At 53.9% G+C, this 15,193-nt stretch overlaps 1 protein-coding gene across 4 annotated transcripts in view; it reads left to right on the top strand.

Annotated features, from left to right (window-relative positions):
• The window catches only part of TNS1 (tensin 1), a 179,771-nt gene that overhangs the window by 125,489 nt on the left and 39,089 nt on the right, over window positions 1–15,193 (top strand). For all 4 annotated transcript variants that reach the window (XM_044241576.1, XM_044241575.1, XM_044241578.1 and 1 more), the window contains one exon: window positions 8,919–10,505. In XM_044241576.1, the coding sequence (XP_044097511.1) occupies window positions 8,919–10,505 (1,587 nt within the window). The remainder of the gene's footprint in view (window positions 1–8,918; window positions 10,506–15,193) is intronic.

Genomic DNA, 15,193 nt, shown 5'->3' with positions numbered 1-15,193 from the left:
CAAGAATTATCAAGGTTGCTGGGCCAGAATCCAAAGCTTTGCCCTGAGAATGTAACTTTGAAGCTCCTGCATCCCCCCAAGAACTGCCTGGGTGACAGCTCGGTGCCTTTCCTCAGGCCTCTTGTCACCTCTGGGAAGTACAGGGGCTTGTGGGTTTTCTTTTTTCTTGCCCTTTTTTGAGCCAAGGAAGTGTCATGGCTCGGAGACTCTGCCCTGTGGTGGGGGTGTGGGGGAAGGAGGGGGAGAGGGAGGGGAAAAAAAGATTTCCACCTTATTGTTCAGCAGCTGGAAAATTGTTGTCATCTGTTCTGCCTTTCATTTGCTGAGAATGGAAAAAAAATGTGGAAAAATTTGAGGAAATAAATCTCAGTACCCTCGTAGGAACTCCGGCCCTTCCCTCTCTCCAGCGAGCATCCCGACTGCTCTGCTCCCCGGCCCTTTCTTCTTTCTTCCCACCGCCCTGGGCACCGGGGGCTGTGATGGGTTTGGGACGGGGGCGGGCTGTGCCGGGCTGTGCCGGGGCGGTTGCTGGGCCGGCCGGGGCTCCTCACTCCGTGTGGAGGGCTTGGGAAGCCACTGTGATGTCATTCAAGAGCTGCATAGCTACAGGATGATAAGTGAAACCCTGGGGACCCAGCTGGCTGAAATTACAGACAGAGTTTTATCCCACTGGCTTCCTACAAGCCAGAGCGAGGCGGGCTGAGCTGGCCAAGAGGGGGAGAGCGAGCGAGGGAGTGAGCAGAGGGAGGGGTGGTGCGTGCAGACCGGGCAGGCAGGCGGCAGGGGCTCCTCCCACCCCTGACAGTCTGCAGGAGCCTGAGCAGGACACAGCCAGCCTTGGGGCTGCAGCCATGGAGGAATTATTTGAAACTTGAGGCACAAGGAGCAGAGATCAAATCAGAGCAGCAGTTCCTCCTCCCCTTTCTGCCTCTCTGTCCAGAGGGTGAGTGTCTGCTAGGCATTTGTGTGGATCCTTGGGTGGCTCTCCACTGGACCTGGGGCTGTGAGGCTGCTGGGCTTATGCACCGGGATCTGCGGTGGACCTGGACCCGGGAAGTGTGTGGGGGTTGCATGGGGTCGTGGCCCATGCCAGCGCCTTTGGAGGTGGGTGGGGGTGGACCTGGCTACCTCCCTCCTGGTTCTGCTGCCCTGGGACAGGGAAGAGCTGCTACCTCAGGTCTGGGGGGGGTGGCTGAGTCTGTGGGAGGCAGTGTGTCTGAGCTGGCCTCAGTCTTTGGGAGTAACGGCTCATGGAGGATGAAGATGGGGTGGTGGGTGAAGGAAATGTGGTGGCAGCCTGGCGAGCCCCTGAGACACCCCTAGTGGGATATATGTCCAGGACACCCCCCCTCCCATTCTGTGGTCTGAGCTTTGTGGTCCCCCCAGTGCTGACCATTCCTCTGCGGGCCACCCGTGGGCTCCCATTCCTGGTTTTGCCCCAACTTTGGCAGGGCTTGGAGTGGCTCGACCATCCTCCTGGCCAGGGATCCCTGAGTGTCCGGGCGGGCACCCTGGCCTGGCAGAGAAGGACTTTGGTTGTTATGGACTCGGGCACTATTTTTACTGTCCTGAGCGCCTGTGAGATCTGGTGCCCGGATAGGCTGCGGGCGCGGAGTGGGAGTGCCAGGCCCTGCTTATAGTGTCTGGCGTGGGAGCTGAAGGCCAGGCTGCAGTCAGGAGGCTGGTCTTGCAAGTTCACATTTGCCCCACAGGTGTGGGTCGTCCTGTGACCTGGGCAGGTCACTCCAGGCCCTGGTCCCTTGGGTCTGAAATAAAGGTCAGAATTGAGTTTTCTGTCCCTGCTCCCTCTCTCTGGAGGAATTCAAATCAGATGGTATCTGTGAAAGCACTGTGGGTCCTTCCTGAGGAAGGCCTGGGGACACATCTGTCATCAGCCCTTGATGAAGCCCCATGGATTATATTGGGCCGTTCTTGCTCTATGGCCATGGTTGGAAGCCTTCCCTCCCGCCCCGCCCTCCCCAGACTCCAGCCATCTTCACCTTGAAGGCCATTAGGAGAAAGCACTGAACTTGTCCGTGCTGGGTGACCTTGGTGCGGGGATCCCCTGGGCCTGCTGAGTGGCACCGTCCTTCTGTAAAATGAGGGGTGGGCAGTGGATTAACTGATCCCCTGAGACCTTCAGCTAAAATCTCCATGGATTTAGAAAGCCGTCTTGGCTTGGCTGACTTCCTGGAGCAGCGGGAGACAGGAGCAGCCCGTGGGAGGGGCTCTGGTTCCCATTTCTGTTTGCATGCTGGCTTTCTCGTCCTGGGGCCCTCCGGCTGACATTTAGACCAGGGCCCCATTTGGCCATTGGACCTTCTCTCTTTCCTGTGCCCCCCTGCCCCACCCCCAAGTCGACAGAGGCAAGTTTGTGGGGGACTCTAGAGTGGTCACTTATACGGGCACAGAACCACCTGTGAATAGGTTGACATCAGCCTTGAGAAGAATCTTATTTCTCTTTTGTCCAGTCTCTGAGAAGGCAGGGGGTTCCCTCTGAGTGCTCTCAAGCAGGAAGATAGACAGGTGTCTGTTGGCTATGCCTGGCCTCATCTGTCTCGGCCCACAGGGCCTGAGGCCCCATGCCCATGAGTGGGCACCTCCCAGTGTGAACCTTATTAGGTCTCCTGGGCTGCACCTGTTGCCTGCTCTCCATCCCAGAGGCTGTGTGCTTTCCCTTCAGAGACTTGGGGACTTCCCTTCACCGCGAATTCTGCTGACCTTCAGAATCCCCAATGAAGCCCATTCCCATTTGGAGATGTTCCAGATCTCTCTGCAGCTGGGAGGAACAAAGGGCTGCCTTAGTCTCTGGCTGCTGTGGGATGGGAGGTTGGCATGGGTTGGGGCCAAGACTGTCACAGACGGGGTCACAGGAGATCCCCGCCACTGTTGCCATGGCGTGTCAAGAGGACCCCAGGTCATGTCTGAGCTGTCCATCCTCATCCCCGCCTCACACTCCCCTCCCCAGGGCGGGCTTCGACTCAGTGGGCTCCTCTGGGCTGGGCCCCACCTGCGCTCCTCCAGCCGGAAGATCGTCCTTTTCTGTGTGTTCTTCTGTTTCTCTCCGAGGCAGTCTGGCATTCTGCGTGGAATCCCAGGCAACAGAGAAGGAGCCCAAGAGGCAGTACCTGTTAGATTCATACGTCGACATTGAAGATCCATAGGTGGTCTTTGAGGACCCCAGCAATTATGTGCACAATTTGTGTTTATGCATTTTGAGGGCAATTAGTCGGGACTTTCATCAGATATCCCAAAGCGTCCTTAGCTATGAAAGTTAACGTCTGCCCGCCTGGAGTATGGCTCCAGGTCGTCTGAGGGCCTCCCTGGGGTGGGTTCTGGTTCAGGACCTCCGCTGTGCCTCACCTGGGCCACCAGCTGTGTAGATGCCTCTCTCTCATGATGTTTTAGCTGCAGGGCTTGTCTTTTCTCTTTCCTTCGGGAGAAGCTTGGGTCCACCTTGAACCTCTGATTTGTCACGTCTCTGGATGGTAGTGGAAGAAGAGTGCCTCAGGGGCCGACAGGACTATATATAAATTCTTGGACTATTTAATGTGATGCAAGAAGCATTTATGAAACATGCGATGTGTGCCAGGCCCTGCGTTCTGCAGAGCGGTGCTGTAAGCCGTGTGGGTTGGGCATTAAGCTCTAAGAGGCACTGTTCGCATAGACCATATTGTGAAGGGTACCCTCTGGGAACCAGGCACTGGCAGGGTGGCGGGGGGTGGGGGACAAAGGCTCTTTCTCAAGGAGCCCCCACTTAGTGGGAGGACAAATACGGATGGCAGTCATGACCAGCCTCCGGGTGATTTGTGTTCCAGGAGTTGTCTGCCCAGGGCAAGAGAAACTCAGAAGAGGTTAAGCTCAGTCTGGAGGGCTGTGGAAAGTGTTAGGTTGAGGGATGCTTCCCAAAGAAGTTCAGGCTGAACCTGAAGGAGGAGAAAGGGGTTTTCCAAGGAGTTTAAGAGTTGTGGGTGGGTGGGGGGAAACATGAAGAAGGATTTTTTAGGAGAGGGAACAGCAGATGGGAAGCCCAGAGTAGGAAAAGCATAGGAATAGTAAGAGGAGTGAAGGGTGTTGGGGGTATGGAGACAGTGAAGGTGAAGCTTCAAAAGGCAAATGGGGGTCAGATGATAGGAGGTATGGCTTGTCCAGCAGTGGAGGGGGGGTTTGGGCCTTACTGGGTGGATGATGGGAGCTGTTAAAACATGCGAAACAGGAGGGAAAGAGGAGAACATAGCATGCCAGGATGTGCCATGCCTAGTTTCAGGTACTTAGCTCCCGAGTCCTGTCACTCAGCAAACCTGCAGGTAAGCATCTGAATCTTCACCCCCCAGGCTTGGAAGCCAGGCTCTGTGTGGTTAAGCGACTTGACATTAAGATGGGGACTGTCCTTCTGAGTAACGGTTGTATCTGGCACAATGGTGGAGTTGAAGGGGTGCTTCTCCTCTGGCTTTTCTCCAGAACCACAGCCCTGGGGCCTCCCTGGTACCTAGCGCCATCCTCTGGCTCCCACATGCTGCCCCTCAGTAGCCCCGCCTGGCTCCCTCCATGGCTGAGGGAGAGTCTGTGATGAAATTTCCGGTTCACATGTCCAGACCTTGCTTCTTCTTGGCCAAGCCTCAGCCCTTGTCAAAGGTCACCTACTTCCTAGGCGTTTGCTCACAGCCTTTGATGCCCCACTCCCTGTTGAAGGACCCTTTGGGTGTGCCGGGCCCAGGTCTACCTCCAAACTACCGGTATCCAGGGTGGGCATGTGGCCTCTTCCTACTGGCATGCTTTGATTTTCCTCCACATTGGTTGGTCACTCTGCTCCGGGCAGTATATCTTAATGTATTGCTATTCAGCTGGACATGGACCCAAAGGGATTTTTATCCTGAAGGGCCCCAGCCTGAAAACCTTAGTAAGTCACTCACTATTCAAAACCAGCCTGCTGGTCGGACGAGGTGGGGTCGCTGCTTGCTGACCACCAGAGGAACCTTCTTTCTTAGAGCGGACCAGGTTCGAGCCTTTTATTTTCCATGGTTGGGCCATCTCTCCTGACCACCAAATAAGCAGTCTTTCTCCACTAGACGTTAGTAAGAGAAATGGGGATCCTTCTTTTCAGATCCAAAGGGCTGACTTTTGGGGTCAGTGTTTCTCAATATATCGTCCACCTGTGTGAGCCCCAGAGCCTTGGGAGAGTTAAAATACTGCTTTTTGGCCTCGCCCCGGGCCTATGAGTGAGTCTTTGGGGGCGGGACCCCAGCATCTCCGTTTTCAGGAATCTCTGGAGCAGATTCTTATGAACCTCGAAGGTGGAAAACAACTGTCCTAAACCCGGGTAACCTTTGCCTCCCATAGTCCTTCCGTTCTCTTTGCAGCATGCAGGCAGCACATGTCTCTCCTTCCCTGCCTCCTGGCCTATACTGGGCTTCTAGCACCACACACACCTCTGTGGCTTGCTGGAGGGAGCCTAGGAGTAGGTCCATGTCCAAGTCAGCTGGGGATTTTCCTCAGAGCTTTCCAAAAGTATGACTCGCACATCTGGATTACGGCCGCCGTGGAAGAAGGGCCTCTTGGTGCAATCAACCTCGATGTCGAGGGTGGGGCTGGGGCTTGGGCAGCTGCCGGGGGAGCCAGGAGACATATTCAGACAAAGCAAATGGGGCCTTAAAGGGACTGTGGGCGTCTCGGCTTCCCTAGAGAAGCAGCCAGGGAGATGGCCCACAAGACAGGACGTTCCGGCTGGCCGACCTGCAGGGCTGGGAGCTCCCCACTCTGGGCTGCCTGCAACCTGTGTTACCTGGCTGTCTGTCCTTCTCCTCCTGGTGACCTGTGCCGCTACCGATGGCCCTGGTCTGGCAGCTTCCTCCTCTGTCCCCGCTCCCTGCCACACTGGGTGTCCAATGCCTTCTCACCTGAGAGGATTTGCCTGAGCTGGCTGTGCCCCCAGAGGCTGCTGGGACTGAGTCGGATCTCGTGGCCCCCCAACTTGAGAGCCCCAAAGCCATCTTCCCCCACCGTCTTCTCTGGCTCTTTCTTTCGTTGTTCTGCCTGCCTCTCTCTCTTGCTCTTCCTGCCTTAACAGAGTGAAACCGACATTGTGTTCCGGCTTCTTGTGGTCCTGCTAAGTAGCACTTAATGTGGCCGCAATGGCGGGCAGAAGGGAAGGACGAGCATGTGTGTACCGGTGTGGGGGGCTGGGGGGCGCGGCGCTCATCTCTTGACGGGGGGAACAGGGCTACCTGCCATGCTGGGGTCATGCCAACACACTGGGCTTTCAGCAGAGCCTTCCCGGGGGCTAGACAGACCCAGGACGGGCCTGGCTGTCCTCAAAGCCCCCTCTTGATGGGAAGACGGAGACCACTGAAGGTGTAGGACAGCCTGGAGTGTGGGGCAGGTGCTCGGTGGTCAGGAGCAGCCGGCTCCTTCTTGGAGGACAGCAATAGACATTTCCATTTGTATCGTGCGGAAAAGATTTAAACAATCTGCACTTCTTCGATTTTCTAACTCAGCCTCAGTGGCCTGGCAGTTACTGTTTCCGATGTTGCTGCAAAGAGTGGTCTGTGTGGGGGTTAATTACATGGCAGAATAGGTTTAATATTGATGTTGTTGCAATCAATGAAGGGGCCCAAAGGGGCAAGATATCAGGTACTGGTAGTGTGAATTCTTCCTCCCTGTCTCCCTCAGGGGATGCTTTCATAGCTCTCTTGCCAAATGCTCTTCTTTTATGAACCCAAGTGAGATGCGGGAGTGGGTCTCCTTTCTCCCTGAAGGAAACAATAGTTTTTGTGTTACCCTGGTTTGTACCCAGTGGTTCTCATTCCCCCCAAGTGTAAACGGGGAGCTGGACACTCTACCCTTTGCTTTGCTGTTTTTACCCCCACTTCCCAGACCACATGAGCATGAACTTGGGAGGTTAGGGGTTGCCACGGCTGGAGGAGCTTGCTGGCTTCACAGTGTGAGCCTCCTTTTCTGAGGCCAGCCACTTTCCAGGCACAGTGGGAAGGAAGGACAGCTCTTCGGCCTACCACTGACTGGTCTAAGGGCTCCCCCCCTTCCTGGGAACCACCCCCAGAAATCTGAGTGGAGCAGAGCTCTTGTCTTTGACGCTTCCCCCCATGGAAGCCGTTAGCTGGGGTCTCTTTCTTTGTGTGGCAGGAGCCCAGCTCTTTGAAAGAACCCGGCATGCAGGCAGCCTCTCTCCTTCAGTAGCTTTGACACCTGCAGAGGCGAGGACAGGCCAGTTGATCTCAGCAGCCCTTAGGGGCCACAGCACAAGGACCAGATTCAGACCCATTCCCGATCCCAACAAGCCCCATCCCCTGAAGTCCGGGGCTGCTGCCACTCTCTGGTCCAGTGTCCCTTGGGACCTGCTGCTGGCCAAGGTCCCAAAGCCCCGGGGAAAACAGGGGACAGAGAGATGGGTCTGGAGAGTTAGGTGAATGGGCAGAGAGCATCCAGCCCTGGGGAGGTGTGCGTGGACGCTGTGCCTCGTTGGGCACCGCTGCGCTTGCTCCCGGTGACGTCATTTGGTCGGCCTGTGGTTTGTGTGTATGTCTGTTGATCACGATGTTCCTGTTTTGTGGTTGTCTGATCCCTTGTTTTTGGCTGTGGGCTTCTGTACGAGTGTTTATTTTTGGAGGCTGCCACTTATGGCCTGAGGGCTGAACCTTGGGCATGGTAGGCGCTTGTATTTTCTGAAATGATTGTGGCTTTAGATTTAAGTATTTATTTTGGGGTATTGCTGCCTTTTACGTGTTTCATTTACTCTGCATGTGTGTTATATGACAGATGGTGTGAAATAATAAGAATGGGATGATTTTTGAAGTTCTAATTTTAAATTAGTTTTGCCTTTAATTTAGTTTTATTTTAATTAAATCTTAAATTAGTTCTGATTTTAAATCCCATCTTTATCAGATACCGTATATCTGTAGAATCTCACTTTCTCCTGTTCCTGAAGGAGGCATGATACTCCCTGACTCGTGGGACTGGAAATGAAGTTTGTGTAAATTGCCTCGGGGGCACCTATCTAGCGTACCCCGAGAGTGCACCAGGGGTTCAGTTTGGGTGAATTGTGGGTGTTTGGCTTGGGTGATTACCAGCTGGCGTGTGTGTCTCGGGACGTCTTTGTGTCTGGTTTTCCTGTGTGTGGATGGTGTGTGTGTGTGACTCTTGGTGTCTGGCTGGACTTTGCCCTATTTGAGGGGGGGGGCGCTTGCTTTTCTTGCCAACTGAGGGCCTGCCTTGGAGTGAAGGGAGGGGAGGGGCGTGTGTGTGTGTGTGTCGGGGCTGGAAGCTGGGCTGCTGACTGTACAGGGTGTGAAATCACTGAGTCCCTCTGGGTGGGGACGTTCTTCGTTCCTGAGTCAGCCCTCTGGCCCTGAGCCACCCAGTACTCACTATTTCCTTTCAGAGAAAGTATTGCTCATGGGGTCCCCAGACAGAATGACACAGGGGACACCCCTCCTTGAGGAGAACATCTCCTTTTGTGTTCTGGATCCCTAAGATGCTTCCCCTGCCCTCCTGCTCTCTGGATCCTCTTTCCAGAATCCCAGGAGCCCAGCACTCTGAGTGAAGGCGCGTCGCCTCTGATGCGGGGACTGCTGGCTTTGCAGAGCCCCATCTTGACCCAGTACTTTCAGGTCCTTGGGAGGCTGGTGAAATGCCAGGGCCATGCTTTAGACTGGGGCCCCTTGCTCCCAGGCTCCCCCTCCCCGCCCACTTTGGCTTCACAGCCCTGGAACTGGGTGTTAGGGCCCCACAGCTGGGTAGAGGTCCTTTTGTCCTTGTCCCTCACATCCCTGACCTCAGCTCTGTCTTGAGTGGTACAAGGAGATTTTAGGGAATGGCAGCTCCTCCCTCCCTCCCTCTGGGAGATGAGAGGGTGTGCCAGCCTTTCACTGACACCTGTCGTTTGCCCTCCGGCTGTCTTGCAGAAGTGGTGGGACACACTCAGGGGCCTCTGGATGGGAGCCTGTATGCCAAGGTGAAGAAGAAGGACTCCCTGCATGGCAGCACTGGGGCCGTCAACGCCGTGCGCCCTGCCCTTTCGGCTACCCCCAACCACGTGGAGCACACCCTCTCTGTGAGCAGCGACTCAGGCAACTCCACAGCCTCCACCAAGACAGACAAGACCGATGAGCCGGCCCCCGGCCCCACCAGCGCCCCCGCTGCCCTGAGTCCTGAGGAGAAGCGCGAGCTGGACCGCCTGCTCAGTGGCTTTGGCGTCGAGAGAGAGAAGCCAGCACCCATGTACCACACGCAGCATCTCCGGTCCCGCCCCGCGGGGGGCCCGGCTGCACCCACCGCCGGCCGCCACGTCGTCCCAGCCCAGGTTCACGTCAACGGCGGGGCCTTGGCATCCGAGCGGGAGACGGACATCCTGGATGATGAGTTGCCCAACCAGGATGGGCACAGCGTGGGCAGCATGGGCACACTGTCCTCCCTGGACGGGGTCACCAACACCAGTGAGGGGGGCTACCCAGAGGCCCTGTCCTCACTGACCAACGGTCTGGACAAGTCTTACCCAGCGGAACCGATGGTCAATGGCGGGGGCTACCCCTATGAGTCTGCCAGCCGGGCGGCGCCTGCCCATGTCGGACACCCTGTCCCTGTGCGGCCCTCCTACTCGGCACAGGAGGGTTTAGCCGGCTACCAGCGGGAGGGGCCCCATCCAGCCTGGCCACAGCCAGTAACCACCTCCCACTATGGCCTTGACCCCAGCGGTATGTTCCGCTCCCAATCCTTTCCGGAGAGCGAGCCCCAGCTGCCCCCAGCTCCGGCCCGCAGTGGCAGCAGCCGGGAGGCTGTGCAGAGGGGTCTGAATTCCTGGCAGCAGCAGCAGCAGCAACAGCAACAGCAGCCTCGTCCCCCTCCTCGCCAGCAGGAGAGAGCCCACCTGGAGAGTCTTGGGCATAGCAGGCCCAGCCCTCAGCCACTGGCAGAGACCCCCACCCCCGGCCTCCCTGAGTTCCCAAGGGCAGCCTCCCAGCAGGAGATCGAGCAGTCCATCGAAGCACTGAACATGCTGATGCTGGATTTGGAGCCCGCCGCGGCAGCCGCCCCCCTGCACAAGTCTCAGAGCGTGCCAGGGGCCTGGCCAGGGGTTTCCCCACTATCCTCCCAGCCTCTCTCTGGCTCCCCCTGCCAGCCCCATCCCCTGACCCAGTCCAGGTCTGGCTACATCCCCAGTGGGCATTCCTTGGGAACCCCTGAGCCGGCCCCACGGTCCTCTCTGGCCCTGGAGTCCTTCCCTTCTGGCAGGCCATACTCACCTTACGATTATCAACCATGTCCTGCTGGGTCCAGCCAGAGCTTCCGTCCGAAAAGCCCAGCCTCCTCCTCCTCGTCCACCTTCCTTCCAACCACCCAGAGCCCTCCAGGGCCTCAGCAGCCCCCAGTCTCTCTCTCTGGCCTCCCCGCTCAGCCTCAGTTCCCACCAAAGGAGGCAACTTCAGACCCATCCCGCACTCCAGACGAGGAACCACTGAACCTGGAGGGACTGGTAGCCCACCGGGTAGCAGGTAAGAGCCGTGGGGACCACCAGCCCTGGGACTCCTTTCCTACTCCCTCCATGCCCACCCTCTTTGGTCTAGGATGATCTTGCTGGGGGAGGTACAAGAGTAGCCTTCACCCCATGGCAGGTGCTGCTTTGACTGGGGAAGAGGCTGTCACGTGCTAGCCATCCCTCCCTGCATTCCTGTCCATTAGGCTCCAAGGCAGGCATTGAGATTCAAAGATCAGTGTCTTATAGTAAAGGGACAGGTACACAGGAATGTAAGCTGTACTATGACAGGGTGGGGACCAAAGCCCTGGAGCTGGAGGGAAAGCAAGGCTTACCAACTGGAGCAATCAGGGAAAGCTTGGAAGTGGTAACTTTGGGGCTGGAGTGCAGATTTTCTAGGCAGAGAGAGGAAGCTCTCTGCAACTGCCTGCTGTCCTCAGGCTTCAGTTCCTGGGGGAAGGTATGGAGAAGCCTGGAGGGAGGGAGGCTTCTATAGACTCAGTTTCCCCCTTGGGCCCTCCCAGAGGCATAACAGAGAAAGGAGGGTATCCTTAAGGCCAGGGGTCTATCTGAGTGCTCATCCCTGGTGGGTCCCCTCTAGGTATGTCTCATTTTGGTGGGGAGGCCAAGGTTCCCCTTGTTCAACTCTCCTGTTAGTGCTTGCTTTTGGATGTCTGTGTATGAGCAGCAGGTGCTGAGAAACATAGCTCCATTTCCTACTGGAGAATGGGCTTCATTTCTGGAGGTAGTAGAGGGGATGGGGCAACCAGAGAGCTTACTGGGGAGATCTAGACAAGAAATGGCAGAGTGTTGCAGGGCCATGCTGGGAGGGGTGGAAAGGGCTCTCTTCCTTTCTTGCTGGCCTAAGGCCATGACCATTCCATGGGGGCAGCCACACTCAGTGGGAAATCCTGTGGGTTTGTTTAACTGTGGAGGTCAGGCCAGGCAGAGGTGGACTAGAGATGGGGGCTAGGGGACTTTTTGCCAAGCCCCTCAGTGGACAGGAGAAGAGGAGCCTGGGCAGCTGACTCTGCCCTCCACCCCTCCCCCTAAATGTAGGGAAGCTGAGTCATCATACCAGCTGCAGGGTAAGAGGGAGACCCCTCCCTGGGGATGGACATTGGGTTTGGGGAAGCAGCTGAGGGCAGACCTGGTGGGGGGGTAGGGATGTCCTGCTGTACTTCAGAGCAGAGCATGGTCCCTAGTTCCACTCTCAGTAACTTCAGATTGGCTCTGATGAAAGTATTTATGGCATGGATATTGGCCATCAGGGTTTCACCTCGCCTGGAGAGCTGGTCCAGAGCAGAGCATGGTCCCTAGTTCCACTTTCAGTAACTTCAGATTGGCTCTGATGAAAGTATTTATGGCATGGATATTGGCCATCAGGGTTTCACCTCGCCTGGAGAGCTGGTCCAGAAGCACATCATTGCTTTTAACTGAATGTCAAAACACAGGATGAGTAGCTCTCTAACTCTAGAGGTGAAGGGCTTTGTGGTGTGGTCCACATGGGGCTACCATCTTCTGCTTTTTCCCACCTTTGAGCTCCTGAGAGAAGGACCCTTGGCTTCTTTGTCAGAGGTTTTATTCAAGGGAGAGGAATGGGGCCCTCTTACTACTTTATAGAATTGAGGTAGCCTGGGGAATAGTAACACTCTAACCTAATGATGGACAGATTCTCTGAGGAAGCAGAGTGAATTTGCTCTCCCTACCAGAAAATCCTTCTGTATAGCTCTCCTGGAGCTTGCTGTAAAGGAAGCCGTATCTTAATAGCTCCAGAAGGATGCCCATCTTAATGTGTATCTCCCCTCAGCCTTTCCTCTCCTACCAACTTCTGAAGTCTTGACTGTCAACTTCCATATCCTTAGTTGCTCAGGCTTTGGCTGCCAAGGAGTCATAGGGAGGGAGAGATGTTGGTACAATGTCTCTGTCCCCAACCCTGCTATCATCTTCTCCCCCAACTGTGAGTGAATCAGTCAGGAGAAAGGATTAGATGTAGAGAGGGGACAGATATATTTGGTCCTCAGGGCTATAAAGGGGCCTTTTTGGTCCGTGCTCTGTCATGAAAGTATTTCTTAGGTCAGCAGGTCCTGTTTGCACAAATTCCTCAGTAACCCTGCAGAGTGTCTGCAGTACTTGTGTAAACAGAGGTGCAAAGGCAGGATCATTGTGTACAACAACCTGGGAGTCAGGCAACAGGCTAGTACCACTTCTTCCTGCTGCTTCTATGTTCTTCTGCAAGAAGCTTGAACATGTAACCCAGGAAGCTCAGATCTGAGGGAGAACCCCTTAATGGCCATGAACTTGATCTGGTTTCTCCTGGCTTTTCTCCTGCAGGTCTGCCTTTTCTTCTTTGGCTCAGTACCTCCTCCATACCTCAATACTAGATCCCTGGCTCATTCCATTTTGATCCAATGACTCCTTATCTCTTATTTCAGCTTGGATCTCAGAGAATATAGGGGTAGTTTTCTTAACTTGATAAACAGTAGGTACCAGAAATCTGTAGCGTATGTCACACTTTCTTGTGAAACATTAGAAGCATTCCTGGTACACCAGGGACAAAATAAGTATGCCTGTTATCACCACTATCACTTAACATTGTATTGGCTATCTTAGCCAGTGCAATAAGACAAGAAAAAGAAATAGGAGCCAGAGTCGTTGAGTCCATGTTATCTTATGATCCTGAGTCTGTGACTGGACTGATCTCAGATGTCTCTAGAGGTAGAGATTTCTATGCATGTTGGCGATCAGATGTGCATCTTATCTTTAAGGAGTCTAGAGTTTAGTAAGGGGAGAAAGAACTTGAACTTTAAAATGAAGTCATTCCCAATAGTGAGATATGGAGAAAGTTCTGCAGGAGTGAAGAAAAAGGAAAGATCAGTATCAGTGGAAGAGATTGAGGAGCATGTTGAGTGTGAGTTTTAAATAAGAGCCTTGGGAGAGGAATAGGAGTTTGGAAGTGGATGGGGTCATGGGAGAGACAGGGTTCTTGAAGAACACAGGAAAGCATAAGTGTTTGACGAATATAGTAGATTGAGAGCATATTGGCAGTGAGAGAGAGTCAAGGAAGGTAGCCTGGGACCTGCCTCTGGCTGGTCTTAAAATACCAGACTAAAGAGCTTGAATCTTATCTAGTGGCAATGTAGGAAGCTGTGGCCATGTTTTAGTTGGGAGTATGCCATGATCAGAGCTGTAATTTAGGAAGATGTATCTGGTGGATCTGAGCAGGAAGAATGCAAAATAGGAGAAACTCTGAGTTGGGAGATGTCATTGTTTATTAAGTAGACTGGGTCAGGCCATTGTATTCGGGTGCTGACCATGGAGATGAAAAAGAAGAGATGGGTGCCAACGATACTATAAGAGTAGAGCCAATGTACTTACTTACAAACTGATTGGGTAAAGGAGAGGAAGACATCAAAGAGGATTCTGAGGCTCCATGAATAGGAACAGAATGCTAGTTCCATTAATAAGCCAGGAGTTAGAAGGAACAGATTTCATATAAGATGAAGACATCAGTGTTCCTTATTTTGAGTTTGAGGTGATGGTAGAGCCTGTACATAGACATGTATGGTAAGCAGCTAAACATCTGGAATTGGAGCCTGAAAAAATAGAAAAAACTATAGAATTTGGAGTCATCCTCACAAAGACATGGGTTAAAGCACTGTTCATGAATGAGATCTCTATGTCAGAGGGCATGGAGAGAAAAGAACTTAGGATGAAATGGCTATGAGAGGAATGGAGGGGAAGGGGGCTGAGAAGAAACATTTAGGACAGTGAGAGAAGACAGGGACAGTGGGTCACCACAGAAGTCAAGACAGAAAAGGATTTCCAGGAGCGGGGGTGGGGGGTTCACAGTGTCACTGGAGAGATCATGAGGAGGAGGACTGGGGAAAATTCACTGGGCTTTCCAGTTAGGTGGCCCCAGGGATTTTCAAAGACATATTTTCAGTAGAGCAGTAGTGGTGAAAAGCAGATGGCAGGACTGAGGGGTGAGTGCAGAGAGGCAGTGCAGCCAGGATGCCCACTGTTCTTTTGAGTGGTTGTATGATAAAAGCAAAGAGGATGGTAGCTGAAGAATGCAGGCTGATATGAAGAGCCTTCCACCCCTCCCCCAAATATAGAAGCCATGAGAATGATTTTAGAGGAGAAGCAGAAGTTGAGTATGGAGGGAATAGAAAGAAGAAAAAGATGGAAGAGAAAGAAAGAAGTTGTTAGAATAGGACCAATAAGGAGGGACAAGGGGATATAGGCCTAGGAGCCCACATGGATGATTAAGGCTCAACGAGGAGGTGAGATACCTTCTTGTGGAGTAAGAGTGAAGGATGAATACAGATACAGGGAAATATATGTGTCAAGCTTTGGGACCTCGAATTGAGAACCCAACTTTTACATTTCATCATGGAAAGAGGAGACTACATCCAGGTCCATTCAGTCATTCATTCAGCATGCATTCCTCATCTGTGTTAGTCTAGGGTCTGGAAAAATGGTGGTAAACAAAGGTAAAAACGCTTGCCTTCATGGGGGAGATGGACAATAAACACATAAGCGAATACATATATAATCTGTCAGATGGTGGTAAGTGGCACAGAGATAAAATGAAGCAGGAAAGTGTCAGTGAGGAGTTGAGAGTGGGTAGGTGGTTGCACTTGACATAGGATCAGAGAAGGCTGCCCTGGGCAGTGAGGGGATGTATAGATGGAACAGCAAGTG

This window comes from Neovison vison, chromosome 3, assembly GCF_020171115.1.
Source record: "Neovison vison isolate M4711 chromosome 3, ASM_NN_V1, whole genome shotgun sequence".
Lineage (NCBI taxonomy): Eukaryota > Metazoa > Chordata > Mammalia > Carnivora > Mustelidae > Neogale > Neogale vison.
Note: the sequence above shows the minus strand (reverse complement) of the source record. Positions and strands in the feature narration are given on the sequence as shown.